At 41.8% G+C, this 26,748-nt stretch overlaps 1 protein-coding gene across 1 annotated transcript in view; it reads right to left on the reverse strand.

Annotated features, from left to right (window-relative positions):
• The window catches only part of LOC136768851 (integrin alpha-L), a 41,537-nt gene that overhangs the window by 14,552 nt on the left and 237 nt on the right, over positions 1 to 26,748 (reverse strand). The window contains exons 2-10 of the mRNA XM_066723237.1: positions 18,489 to 18,597; positions 9,418 to 9,512; positions 7,789 to 7,859; positions 7,385 to 7,499; positions 6,688 to 6,818; positions 4,555 to 4,700; positions 4,203 to 4,353; positions 2,170 to 2,305; positions 1,906 to 1,982 (exon numbers count right to left, since the gene is read on the reverse strand). Of these exons, the coding sequence (XP_066579334.1) occupies positions 1,906 to 1,982; positions 2,170 to 2,305; positions 4,203 to 4,353; positions 4,555 to 4,700; positions 6,688 to 6,818; positions 7,385 to 7,499; positions 7,789 to 7,859; positions 9,418 to 9,512; positions 18,489 to 18,597 (1,031 nt within the window). The remainder of the gene's footprint in view (positions 1 to 1,905; positions 1,983 to 2,169; positions 2,306 to 4,202; positions 4,354 to 4,554; positions 4,701 to 6,687; positions 6,819 to 7,384; positions 7,500 to 7,788; positions 7,860 to 9,417; positions 9,513 to 18,488; positions 18,598 to 26,748) is intronic.

Below are 26,748 nucleotides of genomic sequence, written 5' to 3' on the forward strand. Positions count from 1 at the left end.
TGTGGTGTCTAGCAACAGGGGAAATGCAACAATGTAGCAATGATGAATTGGCACCCACAGCCTTCAGTAAGCAGAATTTTCAATCAAATCATAATGGCATTAATAGCACCCAAGACATTGATTTCCCAACTCCTGTCTGGCAAATATCGCCAAAACAAGCCACATTCATAATCAATAGGTGACCCTATATTCACCAATTCGCTATAAGTATAACCAATTATTTTTCTAAAATGAATGAAGTACAAGGGTCAATTGACAAATTTGCACAGCAAAATGGGTGTAAAATACATGTTTATGTTCACAAGAATGCACTGTGGGTAACTTGACACAACCTCAACATGGCAAAAAAATATCAAATTATCAAATATTTGTGAGAGAATTGCTAATTGTGTTATTGCAGCATAGAGGTCATTTGGGGTCTTCTTTTCTGATGCCATATCCTGCTCATAGTTTTCTTAATGTGGTATTACATAAAAACGCCTTTTTTTATATAGGTTGCGCCATTTTACATTTGGAGAAATGCATTTTTTGGACAAAAGGTTTTTTAAATAGAATACATTTAACATAGCACCGTTTCACAACTTTTAATAATTTATAAGCAATTTAACATAAAATTATGCCAAACTGTTTGATTAAGAATTTTATTGAGTAAAATAACCTTTTTACTACAAATTTGTTCTCTGCATATATGTTCGGACGATTGCACCACCTGACACTTTGGGACTTTGGAACACCAAAACTCAAAAAATGTATTATATTTAAATAAAATGAAATTGGTTCCATATAAAGTAGATATCTTAGAATAATTGTATATATTACATGTATTTATTTAAAAAATGTTTAGGAAAAGAATGGCTTCGGACACAAGAAATGTCATTGATTCACAAATAAGCTGCAAAATGATGCACTTTAATTTGTTTTTAATCAATAAAGCAAATCTGTGTAAAACCCTTCATGAATGTACCGCAATGTTTCCACCTGTGGACAATTTCGTATATACAATGGAAGGAAAAATATTGTTACATTTTATGTATATTTTATGATTATGAATGAGAAATTCATCCAGCATTTTAATTCCATGTAGCACCTTGACAGCGTAGTAATGAAGTGGGGGAAACACTTTTCATTTCGTGTCAAATTATAAATTAAATCTTAGCTTAGTTTAGCCGGTGTGGTCAGAGCCCCCAGCTCGGGATTCAAACTGTGCACCACAGGCGCCCCTCTGAGCGCTCTGCACCGCTGCAGCTCCACCCAGTAGAGTGTTAAACCTGCCACGGCAAAAGGCCGGGTCTCCTGACAAGTAAGGCTTAACTGTACTGAGTTTACTGAGGGGTCATGTCACTTGTAACATGCTCATTATACTGAATGAGCCCCGTTACACTCTCCCCCTCTAACTCCTCCCAGCAACTGATAGGCATCAGTCTGTTGAATCCGGGTTACAGTACCCATGTAGCCGGTGTGGTCAGAGCTCCCAGCTCAGGATTTGAACTGCACACTCGAGGTGCCCCTCCAGGCGCTTCAACCCAGTAGTGTGTTAAGCCCACTACCCCAAAACAGGCTTAACACGGTTATGATTTTACTGAGGGGTTACGTCATATACCACATGAGCCCAATCACACTAGCTTTCAATTTATATACTTGTATTTCCATGTCTATTTGCCTACAGGTGATCTTGCTTTTTTTTTTTTTTTTTTTTTTACAAATTGAAGAAAAGGCTTTATGACTAACTCCTACTCCCTAAACTCCCTACTCTGAGGGAGGAGTATTAATTAATTAATACAGGTTAATTAAGGCCGGGCAGTAGGAAGGGCCAGGTGCTCCCATAGTCCCACAAAAGGACACACTTGAGTTACACATTGAACCCTGGACTGCGATGACACAGCCAGCCCCAGCCCCAGCCTTTACCTCTTCAGTGTAGATAGCGCTAAATCCACTCTGGGACACCTCCTTCAAAAACGTCTTGCTGTCTGCATTTTTGGCTCCTGCAGAAAGGTGTGAGAGAGAATGAGAGAGAGAGAGAGACAGACAGAGACAGAGAGAGAGCGTGAGCAATAGAGATGGAGAATCAACAACCAACAGGCCAACGATGAAGAGCTGGCAGTACTTTTCACCCTGTAACTGACATCCCTGTGGTGAGAGCACTGTAAGCATCCCTGCTGGAATTTTTACCTTCTATGTTGTAGATCTTGTTCTGCAAGTTGTCCAGGACACCCTTCAGCCCAGCATAGTCCTGGATTTTAAAGGTATTGTTCTCTCTAGGCTCTGAGGCAAGAATCCTTATTCTTTCTAAATTAACTTTTCCAACCTTTAGGACAGAAAGAACACACAGACTTTGGTGATTCCTCCCTCTGACTCTCAATACAAATTATTATTAGTGGCATTATTATTATTATTATTATTATTATTATTATTATTATTATTATTATTATTATTATTATTATTATTAATAGTAGTAGTATATTCTGTATACTTTAAGGTATTACTAAAGGGTATAACTACCTTGTTTCTCAACTCTCAAGAATCTGTGATATATACACATACAAACGTGTGACAAATTAAAGTGAAAACCATTATTTTAAAAACCAAGTGTCTCAGTAAGGTGTTGGGCACCATGAGCCGCCAGAACAGCTTCAATGCTCTTGGCACAGAGTCTACGAGTCTCTGGATTCTACTGGAGGGATGAACACCATTCTTCCAAAAGATATTCCCTCATTTGGGGTTTTGATGATGGTGGTGCAGAGCGCTGTCTAACACCTTCGTCCAAAATCTCCCATAGGTGTTCAATTGGGTTGAGATCTGGTGACTGCGAAGGTCATAGCATATGATTCACATTATTTTCATACTCATCAAACCATTCAGTGACCCTCGTGCCCTGTGGATGGGGGTATTGTCATCCTAGAAGAGACCACTCCCATCAGGATAGAAATGTTTCACCATAGGATAAAGGTGATCATTTAGAATAACTTTGTAATGATTTGCAGTGACCCTTCCCTCTAAGGGGACAAGTGGACTCAAACCATGGCAAGATAATGCCCCCCACAGCACAACAGAGCCTCCGGACCCCCTCACTGTAGGGGTCAAGCAATCAGGCCTGTACCGTTCTCTTGGTGTCACCACACATGCACTCGTCCATTTGTCGAGAATATGCTGAAGGATGACTCATCTGACCATATCACTTTTTTCCACATCTCTGTGGACCAGTGCCTATGGTTGTTGTATCACTAAACTCTCAGATGTGCATCTGTCTTTGTAATGGGGGGTTTATGCACTGCAGCCCTACTATAATATCCTCTCTGTGTAGTTCTCGATGGACTGTTCTTGCTTACAGTCTGAACACGTCCTGCATTGACATTCTCAGTCACCTGGGAAAGAGTTGCTCTTCTGTTTTTCTTACATATCACTGTAAAGCATGAACATCACAGTCATCGAATGTGCGCTTTCGAACACAATTTCCAGCCCTATTTACTGATGTCTTTCCCATAGATCTAAATGCAGATGTAACTTTAGTCACTGTTCCTATTGAAACACTAGACAGTTGAGCGTCTTTGTGACTGAAGCTCCTGCCATTCATGCCCCAATAATGACCCCTCTTTCAAAGTCACTGAGATTCTGTCCTCTTGCCATCTTGATCCAAAATCGAGGTCAACTGGGCCTGCTCAGCACTTGTATACATGCCACAGAGCAGGATAGGATGTTAATTGCTTAATAGTATTATGCAGTACGCTTCTTTGGAGGCATCTGCATTTGTTATGTTCCTGCACTAATTTATTCAGGTTTTTCCTTTAATTTGTCACCCGTCTGTATATACATACAGACATGTGTATGTATAGAATTTAATTAATAAGAAATATACAGTATCCATCCATCCATCCATCCATTTATCCATCTATATATACAGCTCTGGAAAAAATTAAGAGACAACTCCAAGTTCAGAAATCAATGTTAAGTGATCTCTTAATTTTTCCCAGAGCTATATATCTATATATCTATATATATATATATATATATATATATATATATATATATATGAGAGAGAGAGAGAAGCTGTATATTTCTTATTCAGTCAATTAGTCCACATCAGAAACAATGTAAGTAATTGCTGTGACATATGGAGTTTATGCTTGACTGTAAAGAGACATCAAGAACCTAAGACATAAATAATAAAACACTTAATTTCTGCAAAAGTAATCGGTAAGTCTGACCCCAATCACATAGCGGATGACATTATTCTTTTCAAGGTGTTTGGATATTTCGTAGTCATCGAAGTCCGTGGGGTCTCCGTCAGTAATGATCAGGATCGCTTTAGTGGCATCTGCTTTGGCTCCCAATAATGTATTATACAGTAGCCTGTCTCTAAGAGACAAACAAAAACAAGTTCCACTGAGTCCCCTTCAGGCACTGTGAGCATTCACTCTGCAAGGGGAGGGGTGGCGGCGGCATTAGTGTGGTGTGCTCATGCGTGGAGGGTGCAGTGCAAGGCAGGTGGTGTGACACAGACACAGGCTACAGATTAATATCACTGCATTTGTTTTAAAAAGACATAATGTAACTTACACAGTAAAATTCAGTGCATTGTAGGTATTTGTGAGTAACTTCATGTAGACTGATTTCTCGAGCAGTTTGGAACGGTCTTTGCTCTTCTGGTAGTCATTAAAGGTGAACTCGATTCTGGGCTCTGTAGAAAACTGCACAGCTGCAAACTGCAAGACACACAGGAAAACTGACAGGGTTTTGCGTGTAACTCTGACATAGCAATAACCATGCCTTGGCTCTTGCCAGAACTCTCTCTTAAACATGTGTTTTATACTTGCTCACAATTCATTGTACGTGAGTCCTGTGTGTCTTCATGGGTATACCTTTTGACATCTGGGTGAGAGCATCTGCTAACCGATCAATAATGTGATTTATAATATACTGTTCATATACCTCTAGCTGTACTTTCTAAACTAAAATGTATTCCAATGAATGATGTCAGCACTGCAAATCGCTAAGCCTGGGCTCTCAAACTCAATTCCCGAAGGGCCACCAAGTCTTCTAGTTTTTGTTCTGAACAAGTTCACGGTCACTTAATTGGTCTGATTAACTGATAACTGGATTAAAACTTCTCTCCAGGGTGCCAACAGTTTTATAGAGGTAGTGCCAATTGAATCAAAAACTTATTTTAAGCCATCAACAATAAAATACCTTTTTTACAATAAATAAAGCAATGCATATATATATATATATATATATATACACTCACCTAAAGGATTATTAGGAACACCATACTAATACTGTGTTTGACCCCCTTTCGCCTTCAGAACTGCCTTAATTCTACGTGGCATTGATTCAACAAGGTGCTGAAAGCATTCTTTAGAAATGTTGGCCCATATTGATAGGATAGCATCTTGCAGTTGATGGAGATTTGTGGGATGCACATCCAGGGCACGAAGCTCCCGTTCTACCACATCCCAAAGATGCTCTATTGGGTTGAGATCTGGTGACTGTGGGGTCCAGTTTAGTACGGTGAACTCATTGTCATGTTCAAGAAACCAATTTGAAATGATTCGACCTTTGTGACATGGTGCATTATCCTGCTGGAAGTAGCCATCAGAGGATGGGTACATGGTGGTCATAAAGGGATGGACATGGTCAGAAACAATGCTCAGGTAGGCTGTGGCATTTAAACGATGCCCAAGTGGCACTAAGGGGCCTAAAGTGTGCCAAGAAAACATCCCCCACACCATTACACCACCACCACCAGCCTGCACAGTGGTAACAAGGCATGATGGATCCATGTTCTCATTCTGTTTACGCCAAATTCTGACTCTACCATCTGAATGTCTCAACAGAAATCGAGACTCATCAGACCAGGCAACATTTTTCCAGTCTTCAACTGTCCAATTTTGGTGAGCTTGTGCAAATTGTAGCCTCTTTTTCCTATTTGTAGTGGAGATGAGTGGTACCCAGTGGGGTCTTCTGCTGTTGTAGCCCATCCGCCTCAAGGTTGTACGTGTTGTGGCTTCACAAATGCTTTGCTGCATACCTCGGTTGTAATGAGTGGTTATTTCAGTCAAAGTTGCTCTTCTATCAGCTTGAATCAGTCGGCCCATTCTCCTCTGACCTCTAGCATCAACAAGGCATTTTCGCTCACAGGACTGCCGCATACTGGATGTTTTTCCCTTTTCACACCATTCTTTGTAAACCCTAGAAATGGTTGTGCGTGAAAATCCCAGTAACTGAGCAGATTGTGAAATACTCAGACCGGCCCGTCTGGCACCAACAACCATGCCACGCTCAAAATTGCTTAAATCACCTTTCTTTCCCATTCAGACATTCAGTTTGGAGTTCAGGAGATTGTCTTGACCAGGACCACACCCCTGAATGCATTGAAGCAACTGCCATGTGATTGGTTGGTTAGATAATTGCATTAATGAGAAATTGAACAGGTGTTCCTAATAATCCTTTAGGTGAGTGTATATATATATATATATATATATATATATATATATATATATATTTTGCCAGTGTGTGCTGAGAATTTCTGAAACCCCTTACAACAGGGTGTGCTGAGAGGCTATACGCTTCTGCCACATTTATGAACAAACTGCTACTGTACATGGCGGTGCCCAAATGAAATGTGTTGACTGACTCAGGCTTTAATCTCCTGCCATTGTTTGAAGGAGGATAGGAATTGGGGGGGCTTACTTGGATGGAGGAGTTGATGAGGCTCCTCATGATGTTCCAGATGAATTCCTTGTTCTTATCAAAATCAGCGGGAACCAAGCTCTCTGACCCGTCAAAGAGGAACACTAGGTCCACATTTCTCTTGCTGCAATCTGGACCCCAGTGCAATGCATACAGACACAGACACACAGAGACATACACAAACACAGGCAGACACACACACACACACACGCATATGAATCTGCATTATTAGAAGCTGTGGTACTCAGAGATTCAGTTCCTATTCCTCTTGCTTTATAAGTCAGAGAGTCCATATTGGAGTGAACACAGGATTTCCAAGGGACACAGAGCAACTAAATCTATTTCCGAGTAGAACAATTTGGATGTGAGACTAAAATCTTGAAAAAAGACAGAGCACTCCCCCCCCCGCCCCCATCTACACCTTCGCCCACCAATATATCAATCCATTACATTAATTTCGACACACACAATTTTGATCTGTGTTATAATGCTATGTTCAATAATCAACCCTGGATTCACAATGGACCCCCTGTGTGGGACCAGCTGAAACCACTACTAGGGTACCTGTAACCCCCAGGCCTCTTAGGAATGCCAACAGACACCCAGTGTCTTTGGCTTTGGGATTGGAATTCTCCCCTGACCTGAGCGGAGCCAGACACAGAACATCAACAGAGCTCGGGACAGTGGATCGGGATACCTTGGTAGGCAGGTGTGAAGTTGTAGGTGAGCATCATCATGTTGTCAAACTGATAGCAAATGCTGTTGTAGTAAGTGTTCTTGTCACACTCATGGGCCATGGCTGGGCTGCAGGTCTGGATCAGAGGTTTGAAAGGAGTCACTGTGATATCATTACATTACTACCAGCCTACCAGTGGTGATACTGTAATGGGTTTTGAGAACTGTCCACATTGGAATCGAAGTGGAACTTTTGAAATTAAACATTCCATTCCAGATTTTGATCAGGATAAGCCCCTCATCCCCCCAAAATGCATATGAACACACACACACACACACACACACACACACACACACACAGGTAGTGGTGCTGTGAGAAACTGCATATCAGATATTTCGGGGAACAAATATGAAGACTCCACTTACCGTTATCTCCGGTTCCTGTCCTGACTTGGCAGCAAGAGACAGTCCAATGGCTTTCACACCACTGTCCACCACTGTGGGATGGTCAAAGATGGGGATCAGAGGGGAACACAGTACTAGCTTGGAGGATCTAGTTCATATGGCTCATTCTTAAATAATATGCATTAGACCAGCAGAGGGTGCAGGGAGCTCACAGGGGAGAGCAAATGCTGCCCTGATTGCCCAGAAACATTGAGCAAGAGGATAGTTACACTTTCAACACGTTTGTTTTGATATGTGGTTGTACCCAGGTTTTACACTGGCTTCCTATGGGTTTAAAATGCCTTTACCCCTTTCTACCATAAATAACAGTAAATCCCAGTTACGGCCTATTAGAACCATAAGAAACCACTGTAACTCTTGGGTGTGACCTCATGTAAGAGCCTGATAACAGACTGACAAAATCTTACGACTAACAGAGTAGCAGGGCAAGATTACAAAAGGGTAGTTTTATTGCAGAAGCTGTGGCAGTAACACAACAGCCAGCTGTGACATTAATAGGAGGAACAGTCACAGCAGTAATAGTAACACAGTCATAGATGCAGTATCAGTAGCAGCAGCAGCAGCAGGCAGAGCAGTAATGTATTTTCCTCAGGGTGGGTTCAAGAAAAAAGGGGATGGCAAAAGAAATCTAGGTTACTGGGCCACCTAGCTTCTCTGTCAAACCTGGCTCTCCTGGCCCAGGGTCTCTGGCTGGAAACCACCAAACGTATATTGTCTAGATTGCATGTTGTGTACTGTGCTTTGGACAGAGTGAATAAACTATTAAGTTGATTTTGCCTCTTCTACACACCGTGGAAGTTGGAAATTGTACATATCTGCAAGGTCATGGAGGGCATTTGCAACTTTTACTGTGACCCGTTCCAACATTTACTGCCATCAGTAACCTACCTACCTAACCAACCTACATTTTCACTGTTTTGCACAACATTGTGTAAACACATGCTGACAGGAAATGCCTCACCACACAGAAACAGAGAGAACACGTTAAACAAGCCGCTGAAAGACACTGCGGTGAACCAGTAGAGTTTTGACAACGTGGTACTGAAGGGAACTCGGAACAACATGATGTCGGGGCAACAGAACACGGGTACGCTTCAGGGAAGTGCCTTCCCTGGGTTTTAATACTCAGTGCCATGGATGAACCCTGGTCTACCACAGTCAACAGGCCAGAAATATGTATCATGGTGTATCATTAGTATCCCAATGGTCCAATGTTAGTGAAGCCCAGTGGAGGCATGTTGGGCCCATATTACACCATTGGAACACTAGGGCACAGCAACCACAGTGAAATCCATGCTACAATCCTGTGGTACCAGGGTACACTTGCTTAATGAGCAGCCAAATTAAGCACAACACTGCAAGATTGTGGAAGTGTAGCTACAGGACTCATTTTTAGGGTGAGGGCATTTTACACAGCAAGTGCATATGCAAACAAATGGGTGTATATGGACCAGTCAGGGGGATTAGGCTGAGAGGTACATAATCTCAGAATATATGGTGTGGGGGGTATCAATAAAGAGTGTAGTATAAAAGCAGCTTATGCTATGGAATGGACAGCAGAAGGGGGGCTTTGTTTCAATCGCAGGTTACCTTTTAGGCTGATGGGATTACACTTGCTGTCATCATAAGCACACTTGTAGATCCCTCCTGTCCCATTGTCTTTTAAAGGAGCACTGACAACTATCCTAGGAGAGAGAGAGAGAGAGAGAGAGAGATCATTATTCATAACAAATCCATTCAAAAGCAATCCCTTCAACAACGCTGATCAGTCGAATGCCCGAAACGCTGTAGGTGCTCCTGTTAGCAGCTGTCCTGGCTCAGCTTGCTCATCATTGTGGGAGCTCTCTGGCCACAGACTGTGAATGAGGAGAATCATCTTTGTGGCACAATCAAAATGGCTGGGTTTGTCATTGGCCCGTCTTGAGTTTTTATCCAGCGCTCTCTCCACTACCGAGTCACAGTCCTACAGTTAGTGCGTTAACCGCTCTCTCTTTCACATGCTCACAGTCACTCTCTCACTTTGGAAAGTATTGCCTTATAGCCGGTCTGTCTCTGTGTTCTCTGCCAAGTCTATTCCTGGAAAATAATTGTTGCAACAGGCAATATACTGCAACCTGCCACTTCCTTTTTTCACTCATTTCAAAGGGGAGGTGCAGAACAGGCCACAACCACAACTAATCACCCTAATGCTATAGAAGGCTTATGCTATGGGGTATATGCCAGCAATTTTCCGTCAATGTGTCTGTGTAAATGGAGCAGCAAAATGATTGACGCATCACATCCTTGCGTGGTTGACGCAGTGCTCAGCTAACTGACGTAACCAATCAGAATAGGGGCGCATATTGTGACCACAACACTTCAAGTTTAAGCCACCTTTGAACAAGAATTTGTGACTGAAAATAATGAAGTCGCAGCAGAGTGTTATTGATGAACCAACAGGTTGGCGTATGTAATGTTACCTATTGTCACACATGTCAGATGTTAAATACCAATAAATCATGCAAAATATAATACCTATAATACAGGCAAACGTGTTACCCATCACACTTGGTTCGTTTAAAACGAAATCAGGTCGGTTTGAAACAATGTATCAGTGTGCTGGCTGTTCACACTTGTCTTGGATCACTTGTGTTCATATTGCAAAAATCAAGTGAGCTTGGTTAATTTTATATTAAGAAAACATATTTACATTCTACATGATTAGTGCATAAGAAATGGCAGCATAATGTGTACAATAACACATGCATATGACGGCAATAAAGTAACTACATGCAGTAGTCTAACACATTTGAAAGTCTACTTCTGATACAACCAAATAATACACAGGCGCGGTCACGTTGTACAGATGTGTGCAGATCTGACCAGCAAAGCGATTCATTTTCACAATCTGTGACAACTGTCTGTATCATGAATGCATCCAATATTTAAACACACTGTATGCAGTTACTGAACACAACAATATGCTGCTATTATATTATATTATAATCAGCGTTGCACTGCTGAATGGTGATTTTTTGCCTGTATAAAATTACAATAGCACAATAGTGTGACGCCCCCTAGTCATCTAGGAGTATTTTACTGCTACTGCCATACATTTTAACATATATTGCTACTTTACATAATACATTAAATGAAGGGTTTTTATAGCAATTTGCTATTTCTGACACTTATTTTCTCACACAAACAAAAGTACAAATAAGCCGCAAAATGATTGAAAAATGTATGGCTCACACGCAGCATCTTTACATAAAATTGTACGCTCTGATGTATACATTAACCTTAATTTACATTATATTCTTTTTTTTTAATGAGCTACCTTTTGTAAAACCCTTTATGAATATAGCCCAATATTCAAATTGTTGTCAGATTACTGATGTAAATTAATAAATACATAAATGAGCGTGTAAACACAATGAAGGAATCTGGCAAATCGGGGAAATGATTGCACTTGTACAGACTCCTCCAGAGTGCCAGGCCGGGTCTGCTCTGCGGATCCACAGGCTTCTGTAGCATCTCGGCCCCAGGGCCACAGCGCTCTTGCCGGCAGTCTCTGTTTTCTGTGTGAATGGGTCCTTGCCGGCAATTCTCTGGCATTCAAACCCAGTGTGAATGGGGTGCAACAGGACAAAGCAGGCCAACGTTGCCGGCGATTGTCTGGCATTTCAGTGTGAATGGGGCTTTTGTTGAGTGTGGGCTGATTCACATCTGTTTTCTGGCTCCATGATCCTGCTGAGCGCCAATTTATCCCACTGATAACAACTGTTGAGCAATATTGATAACGGATTCATTGGTTCATTAACCATGTATTATTATTATTATTATTATGAATCATAATTTCTTAGCAGACGCCCTTACCCGCTTGTCACAGGAAGTATAAAGTATAAGTATGTACAGTATACATACTGTATATATATGTACACGTCCTGGTACATAGGAGCTAAAACAAAATACAAAATACAGTTGAGTTCAGTCCCCAGTGTGTGTGTGTACGTGCAGAGGGATATCTCAGTAGGAATATTACAGCAGCAGTAACACTAACATGACTGGAAGTGCTAAAGATACACATACAATAGGTAGCAGATGGGAGATTTAGTGCATTTCGAAAGTGCTTAGGTTGGCTGCGATTTTGCACGTACAGTGTGCACAGGTAAGTCTTGACCCGAAGCAGTAAGTAGGTCAGGGACTGTGCGGTCCAGACCTTGGTGAGCAGGTCGTTCCCCACCATGTGAGGGAAGAGGCTGGGGAAAGAGCAGGCTCTGAAGCAAGGGAAGAGGTGAGCGTATCCTAATAACCTGTTAAATAAGATCATCCGATGTGAGATTTCTTACAGCGTGGCGGTTGCTCAGGAGCCCCATACAGATCAGACCCTGTCAAACAGTGTCAACACTCTGTTCTCACGCAGAGGTGTTAGTTTCATGTACATGTAATATAGCGGCTTATCTTGAGCAGCTCAGGACTAGAGATTTTGCACTTTATATAACTATGCTTCTTTATGCTCCTGCTTACTTATACATTGCTAGATCTCCTGTTGTTTTACTGGGATTTCTCCTGTGCCCCCTCGTTTTAGCTCATACCTAGGACGTCACTGCATCATGTCCGCACTTGTTACCTCTTTGAACCAGTATGTATGCTATATGTTTTATATTAATTGTACTCCTGCACTTTTGTAATGCTTGTGTAAAGTCATCCTGGATAAGGGCGTCTACCAAGAAAGAGAAAGATGCAGGTATTGCAGGGCCCTTTGTTAGGGTTTGGTTTTTTCAGCTGTTTTCTGTGGCTAAAAACCAAAAGCTATTAAGCAACCAGGGTAACACCTTTATAAAGACAAAGCATTTATTTGCATTTAAATATTACGCCCACATAATCAGCAGCTCATTTCTTACTTTAATAATGCAAATGCCAATGTAGATAATGCATATATAAATGTATGAGTATTCAAGGGGGAGAATTTTGAAACTCATTTAGCCTGGAGGCAACTGCTGAGGTAAAAATGGGTGCTGTATGTGCTGTAAGTGTGGTTTAGAGGCTGTGGTTTATCTTGTGAAGGCAGGGGACGTTTTCTTTTACTAAGTGTTGGCTGAGAGGTTTGGGTCTTTTACGAATCAATGAGAAACCAGCCAATCACAGAACAGCACCTCCAAACATCCTGATCTTGTGTGCAAATGTCATCCTGTGCAATTGAATTATCAGGGTTAAAAAAATCTTCAGTTACCAACCGTTTCAAGGATGTGCATTTGCGTTCAATAGTTTTGGTATGTTGGAGGAGGGGGAGAGGGGAGAAGGGAGGTTGATTGTTATATTTATCGAAAATAAACGTTTTTGTTTTTTAACAGTAAAGATATTTGGGTGTCTAAGCCTTACATGTCTGATTTATTAATGCATGTTGTGAAGGGTGTCTCTTATTGTGTAAGAGGAGTAATTTTGTGCAGCTTAGCTTCGTGGTCCTCCGGCCCCAAACCACACAAGATGCCATCTCTTACACAATAAAAGACATCCTGCACACAACCTATTACTACACTTACAGCAAAAGCTGTGGTTGAAATGATGTATTTATTTTCTGATATGATTTCATGTTCGATGGATTGATTGGCCCTCATCACCCCGGAGCTGTGGCAGTCTTCTCCAGGCTGAATCAGCGTTGAACGAATGGTGAAAATGTTAAGTTAAAAAGTCTAGTGTCACTGATGCTGTCAATTAAACGAAATGGATCAAATGAAGGATGTGAACACTAAACAGCTGTCTTCTACACAGGCAGTCTTGCTAGTCTCCGCCTGGTCTTGTCAGCTGCAGCAGGCCGTGCTATCAGATGTGGAGGCATGAGAGTCACCTGGGTTACTGTGCCTGGTGATGTCATGGACACTGCGATAAGTGGAATGAGTAAAGTGAGAGTTTTGAAATGTGTCTCGTCTTTTGCTATCAAATGATATTGTTCAGATCAGCATGTGTACTTTTGAACTGCAGTTTCACTTACAAGGCCTGGGCTTCCTGTAATTGACTTCCTGTTTTTTTGTGTGTTTGTGTTTCTCTTCTTGTTTTACCGTACTTGCGATAAACAAGATTCATGTCTTCTCTGTGACTTTCAGCAGTGCGGAAACTCTCCTTTTACATCGTCTTTATGGTAGCGGGGGCTTTTCCCTCATCTACTTGACCGTCTCTGTATCTCCACGATTCAGAAGACGTTGGGCTGCAGCCCTGTTGTAGCGGGATTATCCTTCTGCACTTTTACCCAGACACCACCCTGCTGAAGCATGATATCCCCACTGTACTTTCACTATAACTCCATACTGTAACTCAATCCCATCTACTGGAGTCATGGTTTTTCCATCTGCTGCTTATGTTATTTTGCAGTGCAGCGTGACTGATTGCAGCAGCTTCCCCGGTGCCTTTTGTTCCAGTTCATCCCCCGACACACGCTGTCAGCCAATCCAAAGTGCATGCTGACCAGAGGGGTTACATACTTACCCCACACCACAGTGGCCTTGATTATTATGAGGGTTAATAATATATTATTTGTTTGATGCGGTGACAGGTCTGTTGCAGTCACTCTTATTTTACTCACTGGTATTGTAATCTTCCCCATCACATCTCTGTGCTCTACAAGAAAGGACGACTTTCTGCTTTACTGCCATTTGATGAAGACATTCGGTTGACAACGCATGCAGATTCGTGTGCATGATGTTCCGAACACTGCCCTCCATCCTCCACTCGCACCTCACACCTTCCAACCATCTCTCTGTCAGTGGGGCAGATTGCCCCAGGTGCGAAGTGCTGGATAGCATTCTCAGGAAGTCGTTGTGCTCGACACGTCAGCTCAGTCAGGATGTGTGAAAGTGCTTGCAAGTGAAGAGCCCCCCTGGGCCGTTCTGGGAGCCGTTCTGCCTTGGTGATTCTCCAGCACTGACACTCAGTCTCTTCAGTTACACCGCAACCCTACCCTGCTGTATGTCTGGAGGTTTGCCAATCTGCCTGCCCTTCTGTCAGATACAACCACTATGATGTATGAGGTGATCAGAACCACACAACGCAGAATGAAAAAATCTGATTATTGGCACTTTCACTGGCAGACGTTTCAAGAGCCTAAAAAAAATCAGTTTAGCGCTACAGAACGGTATGAGAAATGGCATTTCTAACATTGTGAGGAAGAGCATCCCAGAGATTAGGAGTGCGGGCCGTAAGCGCCATGTCCCTAAACAATCGGGCTGAAGAATCGATCACAAGTTGCCCGTTCTGGCAACATTGTGTGAGGCTGTTATTTGGTTGCTTTTTGGTTCTAACAAGTGAAAAGTGTGGCAGAAACGCGTCTCCCCTGAGAGCTCGCTGTCGTTCATGGGAATGTTAATGTCGTCTGATTGTGGCGCAGTAATGTTGCCTACACGTCACATAGGGTCCGTCTCTGGAAGCTCATTACCTATCAAGCGCAGTTCTGTTCTTTAGCAGGCATTTATACTGTTTATTTGATTCGATTTTCATGTTTGGCAGACATCCCCTGTGCCTCAGTGTTATTTGTGTAGCTGGGCAGTGATCAAAATGGAGCTTGAAGCAACATGCTAAGATGGAATTGTTCTCTCTTATGAGTCAGATCAGATCTTACTCACATCAAAACTCTCTCCGCCACCCCCCCCACATTTTTCTGTTGATCCTTATTTCAACTTCAACTTCTCAAAATGTATAGAAATGTCACTTTCACACTGAACTTATATATAAATACAAAGGTAAAGAGTTGGATCTCTCATCTGTTGTAATGTCCGTACCATTCACAGTTTCGGATATCAGCTGGCAGGAGATCAGTGTAAAGCAGAAATATCACCTTCATTGGTGAAGTCTTTCCCACACAGCTAATTTAAACTTAGTTAAGAGGGTGCAGGCAGATTAGCACAAAAATAACACTGAAAGCCCTGCGATCACACAAACCCCTGCGGTGTGGGTGGGTTTATTCTGAAATTTAGTCTGGCAATGTCCAAGGGCTCCCAATATGAGATGTTCCTTCAGAGTTACTTATCTCAGCACATTTCATAGCTTGCAGATGGTTGACCGTGATTTGTCTTTCAAAACCAAGAATATGGAACTCCCCTATTTTCCCCGCCCACTTCCCCACAAAATGACCACACTTTTATATATTTCAATTGCATCCAAACTCACTTTTAGACACAATACATAATACTCATGATATACATTTAGTGTGGTTAACGTAACTTTAATCCAAGCGCACAGGGATATCACCCTCAAGCACCAGAGATCCAGCTTAGGAAGGGCTGTATGTGATGAACAAAACTCACAGATAAGAGCACGGTTAGAGTAATGCACACACTTTTACCGCCTGCGTCTAACAGAGAAATAAAGATACCTGACATCTATGTGCGGTGTGTTAAGATGCTGAAATACCTAAAAAAATAGATTCATATTATTATTAACACGAGAGCCAGCAGTCACTACATTATATTATAAAATGTGATTTCCATATGGGCAGAGCAGAGCTGGGGTCGGGAGTTTTTGTTTTGTTTTATCCAAATCGTTAAACTCCTTAATATTGAGCCTGTTGTGGGGCTTAATTATTCACAAGGTGCCTGTGTTCAGGGTGACCAGTGAGGGTTGATTAAGAGAGATGTGAAGACTGCAGACTCCAGCAGAACAGGGTTGCCACCCACCCCCCTCTGGGATAGAGTCTCCTGCGCCTTAAACTTCAGTTGCCCCTCCTACCTCATCACCGTTTGGTCCTGCTACACAATATATCTCAATTCACCCCTGCCTCATAGCCTAGCACCCCTGCGGCCTCAGAGAATTGAGATGCTCTCAGAGAGACCATGGGCACACCGTGGGAAAGGATATCACAGCAGATGTATCACTCTGATGAACAGGCACCACGCTCCACTCCACCTCTTCCTGTGTCCCCCTCTGCCTTTAACACGAGCAGTGTTGATTGTTGAACTTTACCAATTTCTGTTAACATCCAGTAATAGCTTTTCTTCCTTTCTATTATTTCTAAATTCCCCTTGCTTTATTCCTTTTTTTCTTTCTTTTTCTTTGCCCACTCTGAAATGGCACAGCAATCGTGGCCTGACCCCCCGTGCGCATCCCCTCCTTCGGCGCATGCCCCAGAACCCCCGAAGTCCTCGAATAGCTCTTATTTGGTGGATGTGTTATTGCTCGAGTCTCAAGTGTTTGGAGGCAGGTGTGGTCTGAAACGCGATTGTTTGAGGCAGATCAGCAGCTGAGAGCAAAATAAAAGACTATGAGAGTTACAGGATACCAAAGACCAGCCCCCTTCCTCTTTTTCTGCAGTACAAAAAAAAACACAAGGGAGCAAAAGGTGACGGCAGTTGCGCAACAGCAGGGAGGATGCGCAGGGGTGAAGTGAGAGTGTGTATGTGAGAGTGTGGGCACATGTGTATGTACTGTTCTAATGAGGCATTTCAGTGCTCTAATTGCGTAGTGTGTGTCTTTTAACTGACAAACTCCAGCTGTACTATCCTTAGTGGTGTAGCATAGGGTAGTGTTTGTGTCTTTTTGTGTTTGTGTATGTTGTGTTCATTTGGTGTTTTTCATACTCCCCTGATGAAGTGGCTCTAAACTGAAGAAATGTAAGAAACCCACAAAAAGCACTTTAAAAACAGGCAGGAGGTTTCATATTACAGGGTTTTGAGGTAGACCAAAAAGAAATTAAAAACAATACAAATAAATGGTGATCACACTATTATTTCTTGAGAAATGGGCCTATTAATAAAATGCACTACTAACTTGAGCTGACAGCTTAGTTCATAGGAGAGAGTGAGGTAATTTTATTACTAATTGCCGCACCCTGCTACCCTTCTAGGAAAGGGATTCATATTTCTGTGTAGCGCACAACCACACCGAAGCACAAGGACTGCGGTAAGTGTGACCACAACTGAATGTATCCAATATAGTAACTGTTTCAAATAGACCCAGCGAATAGGTGTGTTTAATGAGGGTATGTTAATTGAATATGCCACAGAAGAAAAACAAAGGGAACTTGAGACATGCTTTATTTAACATGCAGCTCAGGTGTATCATTCTCAAGGATCGGGTAGTGAGCGAGTGTAAACTTCTCTTAGAGGTGGCTATAATCATCATAGCTTATTAAACACCAAGGTGGAGTTAATGAATACAAATACAGCTTGGAGAACAAGACCTTTTGAGCACAGAAAGGCTTAAAAGTAGCATCAAGTCGGCTTATCCCATTAGCCTTGACAGTGACCTGTACTTCACGGATCAAGTGAAACTTTCCCCAAGACACAGTGCGTCTATGTGTCCAACACAGACCGAGCCCGTTTGAAAAGCACCCTTGTGCCTCGGGGGTGCCGTTGTCCAGCTTTAGTTTCAGACAGAAATGGGGCTGACCTTGCTCAGGGTTGTCTTGTTCTGCGTTCCCCTCGAGGCCTGGGTTCCAACAGAGGCCTGCCGAGATACGCAGGAAAATGCTCTCTCTCTCTGCGCTGATTCCAGGTGATAAACACTTCACACTTAAACACAGGGGAGGAGGGCAGGCGGGCCGGGAGTTTCCATTGTGCAACACATTTTGACACATTTGCTGTATCTGCGATGTGAAATGCTGAGGTGTCTTATATATGTTACTAATCGCTAAGACGCTACACGCTCAATACCGCATGCATACAATTAGTGAGAAAAATCACCCAGGCACTCACCAATTTTCCTTATTCGTAGCAAATTGCAATGTCTTGTATCCGAAGTAGTCCCCTTGGCTGCCGTTAATGATGTGTGGTCTGGTCACATCAATGTTAAACTGCCAGGACGCTGAAAGAAAAATCATAATTAATAATTACCATTGGCAGCATGCATTTATCACACCTGCTTTTGCTTTGTCGGGGGGCTGTGTGACTCCATATAGAGTAAAACACAGACATAACAAAAAAGAACTGGTTTAAAATATCACGGATATGAAACATGCCAACAATACCTAGAAACAAGACTAGAGTTATGGATGTTTATTCACCGTATTTATTTATATACATCTAAACATATCAGTTCCTCACATGTGTACCAAATCCAGCTATTGTGACCCATTTTATTGTCCTTTTTAAACACCTATAATATAGTGTATATTTATTTTCATTTGCGATCAGTATATTTCTGTATACGTTCCACGTCTGTTGTGTTTCTACCATGTATATTCCACCATATACAGCACTGGAAAAAATTAAGAGACCACTGCAAAATGATCAGTTTCTCTGGTTTACTATTTATAGGTATGTGTTTGGGTAAAATGAACATTTTTGTTTTATTCTATAAACTACTGACAACATTTCTCCCAAATTCCAAATAAAAATATGAATGGAATGGAATGGCTGCCATACATGTAGAGATGCTGATTTAAGAAAAATTTGCAGTGGTCAAAATTTTTTCCAGAGCTGTACATGACATATGCCCTGTATGTTATCTTTACATAAATCTCCTGCAAAATGTCTTGCTTCCTGAAATTAAGCAGTTTCACTATGATACTCTTTACAAACCTTTGCAGTCAGAACCACACAAACATTCAAGAAAAGAGAAGCGAAAGACCCGGCTCCATCATACAGAGCAAAGTTGACCACCTCCAACTTCCCTAACTGCCCCTGACCCTTGTGGCCCAGCCAGCTGGACAAAGGTTTTGGGCGTCGGCTGTTTCTCAGATATAAAGGGATTCTACTGTGATATTCTGTGATCGCAGTGTGATTTGTTATCAGACGTCACTTTCTGGTAGCCATAAATAATAATAATAATAATAATAATAATAATAATAATAATAATAATAATAATCAACATTAAGTACAAGTTTGGAATTTCAGATTGAAACAGTTTAGATTGGGTCCAGGCCTTATTATTTTTATTATTATTCATTTCTTGGCCGATGCCCTTATCCAGGGCAACTTGCTGTTTACCCGTGCATTACAAAAGTGCGGTAATACAAGTCAATACAGAGTCCAACTGAAGCATTACCAAAGTACAGTAGTACAACTAATATACAATGCACAAGCCACATGGGGCTCAATGTATCACTTATGTGTTCAATTAATATATTTATCTTTTAACTTATTATTGGTTACACTTATATTAGTATTCTTTCTTTTTCCTTGAGCATTTGTTATATTCCCTACTGATGGTTTGTATTTATTATGGGTTGTTATGTACTCTTATTTACGATTTATTGGATTATTGTACGCTGTTTTCTTTTGATTGAGCTTGAACCCAGAGACACACCTGCTCTTCTAATGGAGGCCCAAATACCTGTTTCTCCTCTAGCTTGATTATAGTCTCCTGGTAAGGTTCAAAACGGCAGCAGTAGCTGGAGTGAATGGAGCCAATGAAAGCTTACAGACTCTATGACACGGGAAAAGAGTGCATGCTCCCCAAGGGACTTTATTTTATGTACATTTAATTTAGAGACTTCTTGCTCCGTCCCCCAGGGGCGGACTGGGACCGAAAAACAGCCCTGGACATTTACCCAGGCGGGCGAAGGCTGGTGAAGTCTAGGTCCTAATGAAGTGCGGTCTGGGTGAGGGGGGGTGTTGCCAAAGTGTGGTTCTTGGTGCCGAAGAAGTGTGGCCGGGGGGTGATGATGTGCGGTCTGGGTGTCTACACAACCGGCCCACCAAACTAAAAAATAGGCCGGCCCTTCTGGCACTGGCCTGAACTGCCCGATGGCCAGTCTGCCTACGCCTGTTGCCCCCTCTGTTCTTGAGTACTGACACGGGAGGTTAGAGCACAGCTGTAAAGTATTAGATGATGTGCTCCAGGAAAAACAGATGCAATGTGGGAGGAGTTCGAAGGAGACAGAAGCCAGAGTCTTGTTTTTCTCATTTGTATTGGATCGTGGTGGGGGGATTTCCTTTTGTATTGTATAATTTTTAAATGGTTTTAGGATTAGAGTAGGGACTTTTGCTATTGTGTTTTCTTTTGTTTAACTTTATTAGCTTTTTTGGGAGGTTTTAATCGCATGGGGCTATTATTATTGAATTTATGAATAGATATTTGATATAGTTACACCATTTTTATATATTTTAAAGCAGGCTGATTGCCCCGCTTTCCTTGTGCCACTTTATAAACAAATGTTAAATAAACTGTGATAATTGCTGCTATCCAGTCTGTGAATGGGTGCACTGAGGTCTTTGTTTAACCTGCCGGGGGGACGTAAGGGTGGCATAGAGATTCTACACAGCCTTGTAAAATTTGAGTAAAACAGGAGTTCTAACAATGTATAAGTAAGCAGGAGCACAAGGAAGCATAGTTAAACAAAGTGTGAAATCACGAGAGTGCCGAACAGCTCAGGGGAATAAACTGTTATATTACAGGCACAGTCTGAACACGTGTGTCTTCAGTAATCACTGGCAGGTGGTCAGGGACTCTGCAAACCCCCCTAGTCTCTGTCTCTGTCTGTCTGTCCGTCTACCTCTCTCTGTCTGTATCCTAACCATCCAGTCTGCATCATCCACTCCCTCTCTCTTTCTCTCTCTGACACACACACATTATCTAACTGTATCTTCAGTGCAGTAACCTGTCAATTCCCGCCCTAACAGCATCTGAGAATCTCACCCCATCTCCCTCCGCCCTTCGTTTACAGATTGAGTGGGCTGCATGAGTAGTACAGGAATTAACCAGGGTAAAGTGAACAGTTTGGATGATCACGGCTTATAGCTTACTCCGCCAGCTTGCTACATATTGTCCTTTTCTATCACAGGGGAAGGTCTGATAGTGTCTGTTCTACAGTATGGGCTTTTATTATGATAATTTCTATGAATAATCATTCTTATGATTATTTCTCTTAGCAGCTGCCTGTATTCATGTGTGTGTGTGGACTGGATTATTATGTGCAGTCTGAACAGGTGTCCAGATGCCGGAAGGGGGTCTGGGTCTGGACATGTCCACCACCTTTGCTCGTACAAAGAGACGACTGCTTCTCGTCCGGCTGTTCAAAATTGGAGAGTTTACAGGAAATGGTAATGAACAAAAACCCCAAGATAAAACCGTTAGATTTGAGCTTAAGGAAGCTGATTCTGTCATCCACTTTCAACCACACTTTGTGGCAGCTGTCGATCTTGCCAAGGACGTTTCCAGGCTTTGTTTTGTGCCGTTCTAAAATAATTTTATGCTTCGATCTATCATGTGTATTTTTGCCAAGCCAAACAGGACATGAGAGTCAGGTGACCAGGGTATTTCCAGCACGGTCCCAAAAAACTAAATACACAAACGAACCCCAGAAAAAAAAAAAAAAGATGAATTGTTCAGAAGGGAATGTAATGGAGAGTTTTTTTCACTGGCTTCTAATGACGAGAAGGTTGGCCTAAAGCCACAGAGGAGCCTGGACTTTTTCCAGGTCCTACTGATGTGCACCTGTGTCCCTATAGACAAGGGACGGGCAACGCTGGCCCGGGGGTGCCGCAGTGCCTTCTGGCTTTTAGCTTTATCCACTTTGGTGAACTGCAGTCATGGCCGGTGGCCTCAGAGACACATGGGGCGGGAGGAGCTTCATGTACATATTACTAGAACTGTCTAAATATTAGCAGTACCATATCTAATTAGTAAAATAATTGTTTTAATTTTGTTTTGTTTACAACAATGCAACAAATATAACTCATAATTGACCAAAATGTTTATTTGTTATTGTTGAAAATCATCCATTAACAATATATAAATTAGTATTGTAAATTATATGGATTACTAAAATACAATCAATTTCTCAGACTGTCTAAAATAAAGAAAATATATTCATATTCAACTGTTGTAAGTCTGTTAAAATGTGTTACATGAATACTTTGTGAACATCTCCACCTAAACTACAGCATATATAGTATCATATATCTGAATACCGCACGTACTGAGCACCTCGTCAACAACCCCCCGCCCCTGCCACCACCAAGTGGTTTTGACCTTTTTTTCTTTTTTGTTTAAACTGCTGCCCCACAGTATCTCTGCTGACATGTATAGCATCAAACTTCACCTCGAGGATACAAAACAGTTAGTTTTGTGCTGTTTTGAAAACCTTTTAAACACAATCGCTGTTTTAAAATGCTCTTCCTTTGCCCTGTCTATGAAACACACAAACCACCCAGCCCAGGGTTCAAAGACGATTCGGTTTCGTCACGTCTGCGCAAGGCCAGTGCAAAAGCACCACAACCAGGCAATTAATTGTGACAGGATGTACCTGTTTTTATCTATTGTGTTTGTTTATTAAAACAAGGTAGCTTTCATACAGTTGTGTAGTGATTTTTACACTTCCCAGCATTGCAAGATTAGTTGCATCTTTTCCTCCAACCTCAATCTTATTAATTAATTTCTAATTAATTTAGTTAAAATATTTAATACAAACTTTATTTAAAATTTTTAACATGTTGAATTTAAACAGGTTCCCCAACACCCCTTATAGACCGGCCGCCAGTGGTAAACTACTTAACTGAGCCAACTTATTTAGTTCTGATGTCACTGTGTTCAAGGTGGCTGGTGAGGGGCAGTTTAGAGAGAGCTGAGAACCTACATAATGGTGGTCCTCCAGGAATAGGGTTGCCTGCCCACCCCCTCCAATAGAGCACAGATAGAGGAGAATCTGTGGGCTTGCTAGGAAGCCCCCCAGAGAAGCAGCATGTCTGTCTATACTACCGAGACGCTGTCAGTGGGAACAGTAGGATGCTCACAGGTTATCATCATTGTAAGGCTTGTGAGTGAGTGTCACAATTGCCCGGGCTCTCTGCTCACAAGCTGTAAGCATGTGTTTGGCGTGTGGTCCAGTGACCTGCACACAAGAGAACAAGCGTACTGCTCAGATATTTTTAGTTTTGGTTATTTATGTTGTTTTCTTGAGAAGCTTATTAATGCAGTTCTGTAAACCACATGGGTGCCGACGCCTAATGGAGTCATCGAGTTGACTCTAAGTGACTGCATATCAACACATCTTACATTCTTATGTTTACCAGAATCTGGCGTTTCTCATGGTACTAAAAATAAAGAGGCTGTTAGAAGCACAAATCAGTAAAAAAAATTTACACAGCTCATAAGACCGTGGAACCCATGTTTAAAACCTTGAAGCTGGGAGTGTGTGTGCGTGAAACTATACATCTGCAATAACGAATCCCATGGGAACGCCGCTCCTTCGTAACAAATAACAGCTTGGAGGATGTTTTGATGGATTGTTTTTTGTTAAATTACATTTTATTACTTTTATATATTTATTTTACAATTGTTAGCATTTAATTCTATTTTTCTACTGTAAAACCACCACTCCCTCCCTTCTCTGAAGTCTTGGAATGCATAGCTATACTTCCTGTGTTATGTCTGTCATTGTTAAAACAACTTTTCTGCGAATGTACTGCTAGTGCTAAATTATGCCATGTAACACATCTACTTGAGGTATAAGTGCTCTTGTTTATCACTGATAGAGCTGGCTAATAAATAAACAATTTCAACATGGAACCCAAAGACTCTACAGATGCCAGTTGACTGGAACTGGGTGGCTAAACTTTTGACTGCCATTCCACGGAAACAGTAGTAATCTTTGCATTTGTTTTAGCAGGATTGTGTGATTTCATCTGTTGCACACACACATGAGACAGCTGTAAAGTGACATGCATGCACACACACACACACACACACACACACACAGCCACACATTCTCACACACGCGCACATATAAACCCACACACAACCACACAATAGGAAAATGCAGTGTGATTTACGATAACAGGGTTCATAAAGTGATATTTTTCTGCACAAGGCTGATCTGTTGAGAGGCTCCCACAATGTTCAGCAGTAAGAGTTTCATTTAACATAGATGTCTTTTGCCAAGAAGTGATGTCAATTTGGCTTTTGTCTTTAAATATAGATTTAATGTTTTGCATTTTTATTCTGTCCCCTGCTGGGTCCCATGGTTTCATGGCTAAACTTTGTTATGATGGTTGTAATAGTGTGTTTCTATTAATATTCTGGTGTTTTTTGCAAAGATATTTGTCAATATTTGTATTTCGTACATGACTGAGCCTTTTGAACACATCACCCACATTTCATGCCATCCTATTGCTTTAATCTAACTAAATTAACTAAACATTTTAGTTAATAAATGTGAAAGTAAGCAGATATCATTACTGTTTCATAGTAGTGTGATCTGGTCATAAAGACAACTGAAAACCACTCTGGGTAAAGGTGTGCACGAATCAATAAATAAATGCTCTTATAACTGGTAGGCTAGTAGAAAACAGAAATAATACATAATTGACTCTCTGCTATTGTGTTGCTTTTAACTTTGTTGTTCAGAGTTATGCAACACAATTTGTGTGAAATCAATGGTTACATGGTCAGTATTTCACAGTTAAGCAGAAATCTTTCCGAGCTAGGAGTCGGGGGGAGGGGGGTAAGAAACAGTTACAATGGAGAGTTGCGCAAATCGGTAGCTGAATTAGCAGCAGCTTCTGAGTTACAAGAGAGCTCAGGCAGAACACAGCCAGGAGGACACGGACGGCTCCAGGAGCAAGACCAGGGCACCCTTGATGTACATTGAAGGCGCCTGAAATTATCACAATCCGTTTACCATTGTTCACATTTTTAACAACGTGCGATGCCCTGCTGTTGCAGGAATGCTTTAAAAAACAAAATGACTTCCTGGAATCACTTCTCTCTTTTGCTCTCTGGTTGACCACAAAGTAATCTGATGTGCCGATGTCAAACAATTCTCCCCTCCTATGCCCCACACCGCTTCTGCCCCATCAGCCTGGCGGCAATCTCCCAGCCTGTGATCAGTGCCAGGCGTAGTGGGCAGGGAGGATTGTGGGAACAGGGATTCAATTCAATTAAATACAAAATTGATTTTAATAACTCAGTCTCTCTATCCTTGACTTGGACTTCAGAATTGTTTTCCAACCACCTAACTGAGCTCACCATTCTCTTAGAGACCTAAGAAAACCCGCCAGGTGGCACTGGCAGTCGAGGATGGGAGGGCACTACAACATGAACAGATAAAATGTTCACTGCAGGGTGTTGATAACAGTGCAGTTCTGCACATAAAAGAAAGAAACCAATGTACAGTTCAGCCAGGAGACAATTTACATCGTGCTTTCTAAATGAAAAGCTTTCTATAACAAATCTGGGCAATTTACAATTCTAATGTGTATCAGCCCTGGATCAGCAGTTTAAAATAATAGGCACTCAGTATTGCACACACCCGCTGGTCTCTGAACTAGCATGTGGACATCAGTGCACCCAGGAACCTAGTGCTACACCTTAAGGGGAAAAGAGTGATGTCATCCTGCACATGACATCACTCTTCCAGTTTCTAAACTACACAGACCTACTCCCTGTCTCCCTGTGGGATTTCTGTTCTTCTTGCACTGTTAGTCACCACACCGCAAACACTTCGGTAATATTCCTAGTGATGCCACCTGGTTAGCGACTTTGCTCGCATCTGCCGTGTCTTTTGTTGCCCATTGTCGATGATGGAACATATTTGACCGTAGATTGTGATGCTTCTGAAAAGTGTTGTATGTGACTGCTGTGAGTCACCCAAGACATCTGATAATATCTAATAATAATTATATAATTATTAAATCATCATAATAAATCTTAAGAGGCCACAGCCACACCAGCAGCATTTGTCCCAGAGTCCCAGAACAATTATCTAGATCACAGTTGAAGCAGTAATACTCAGCCACCCCCAGAGACAGAAACAATGTGGGTTATGTCCAAATACTACATTTCTATCCCTTGCTTACCCTCCCTCTGTTTGTTTAGCTCCTGCAGATCAGTATGGTAACAACAGTTTCAACAAAACATAACGTAATGCGCCATCTTTTGAACCAGATAAGAACTGGTAGCACCCCAGCTGGGGCCATCCATTGACCTGAGCAGGCAGCCAGTCAGTACTTCCCAGATTTCTAAAAGCCAGGAATAAGGAATAAGGGCAGTTAGAGGGTGAAAGGGGGCGGGGCT

Source organism: Amia ocellicauda, chromosome 14, assembly GCF_036373705.1.
Source record: "Amia ocellicauda isolate fAmiCal2 chromosome 14, fAmiCal2.hap1, whole genome shotgun sequence".
NCBI lineage: Eukaryota > Metazoa > Chordata > Actinopteri > Amiiformes > Amiidae > Amia > Amia ocellicauda.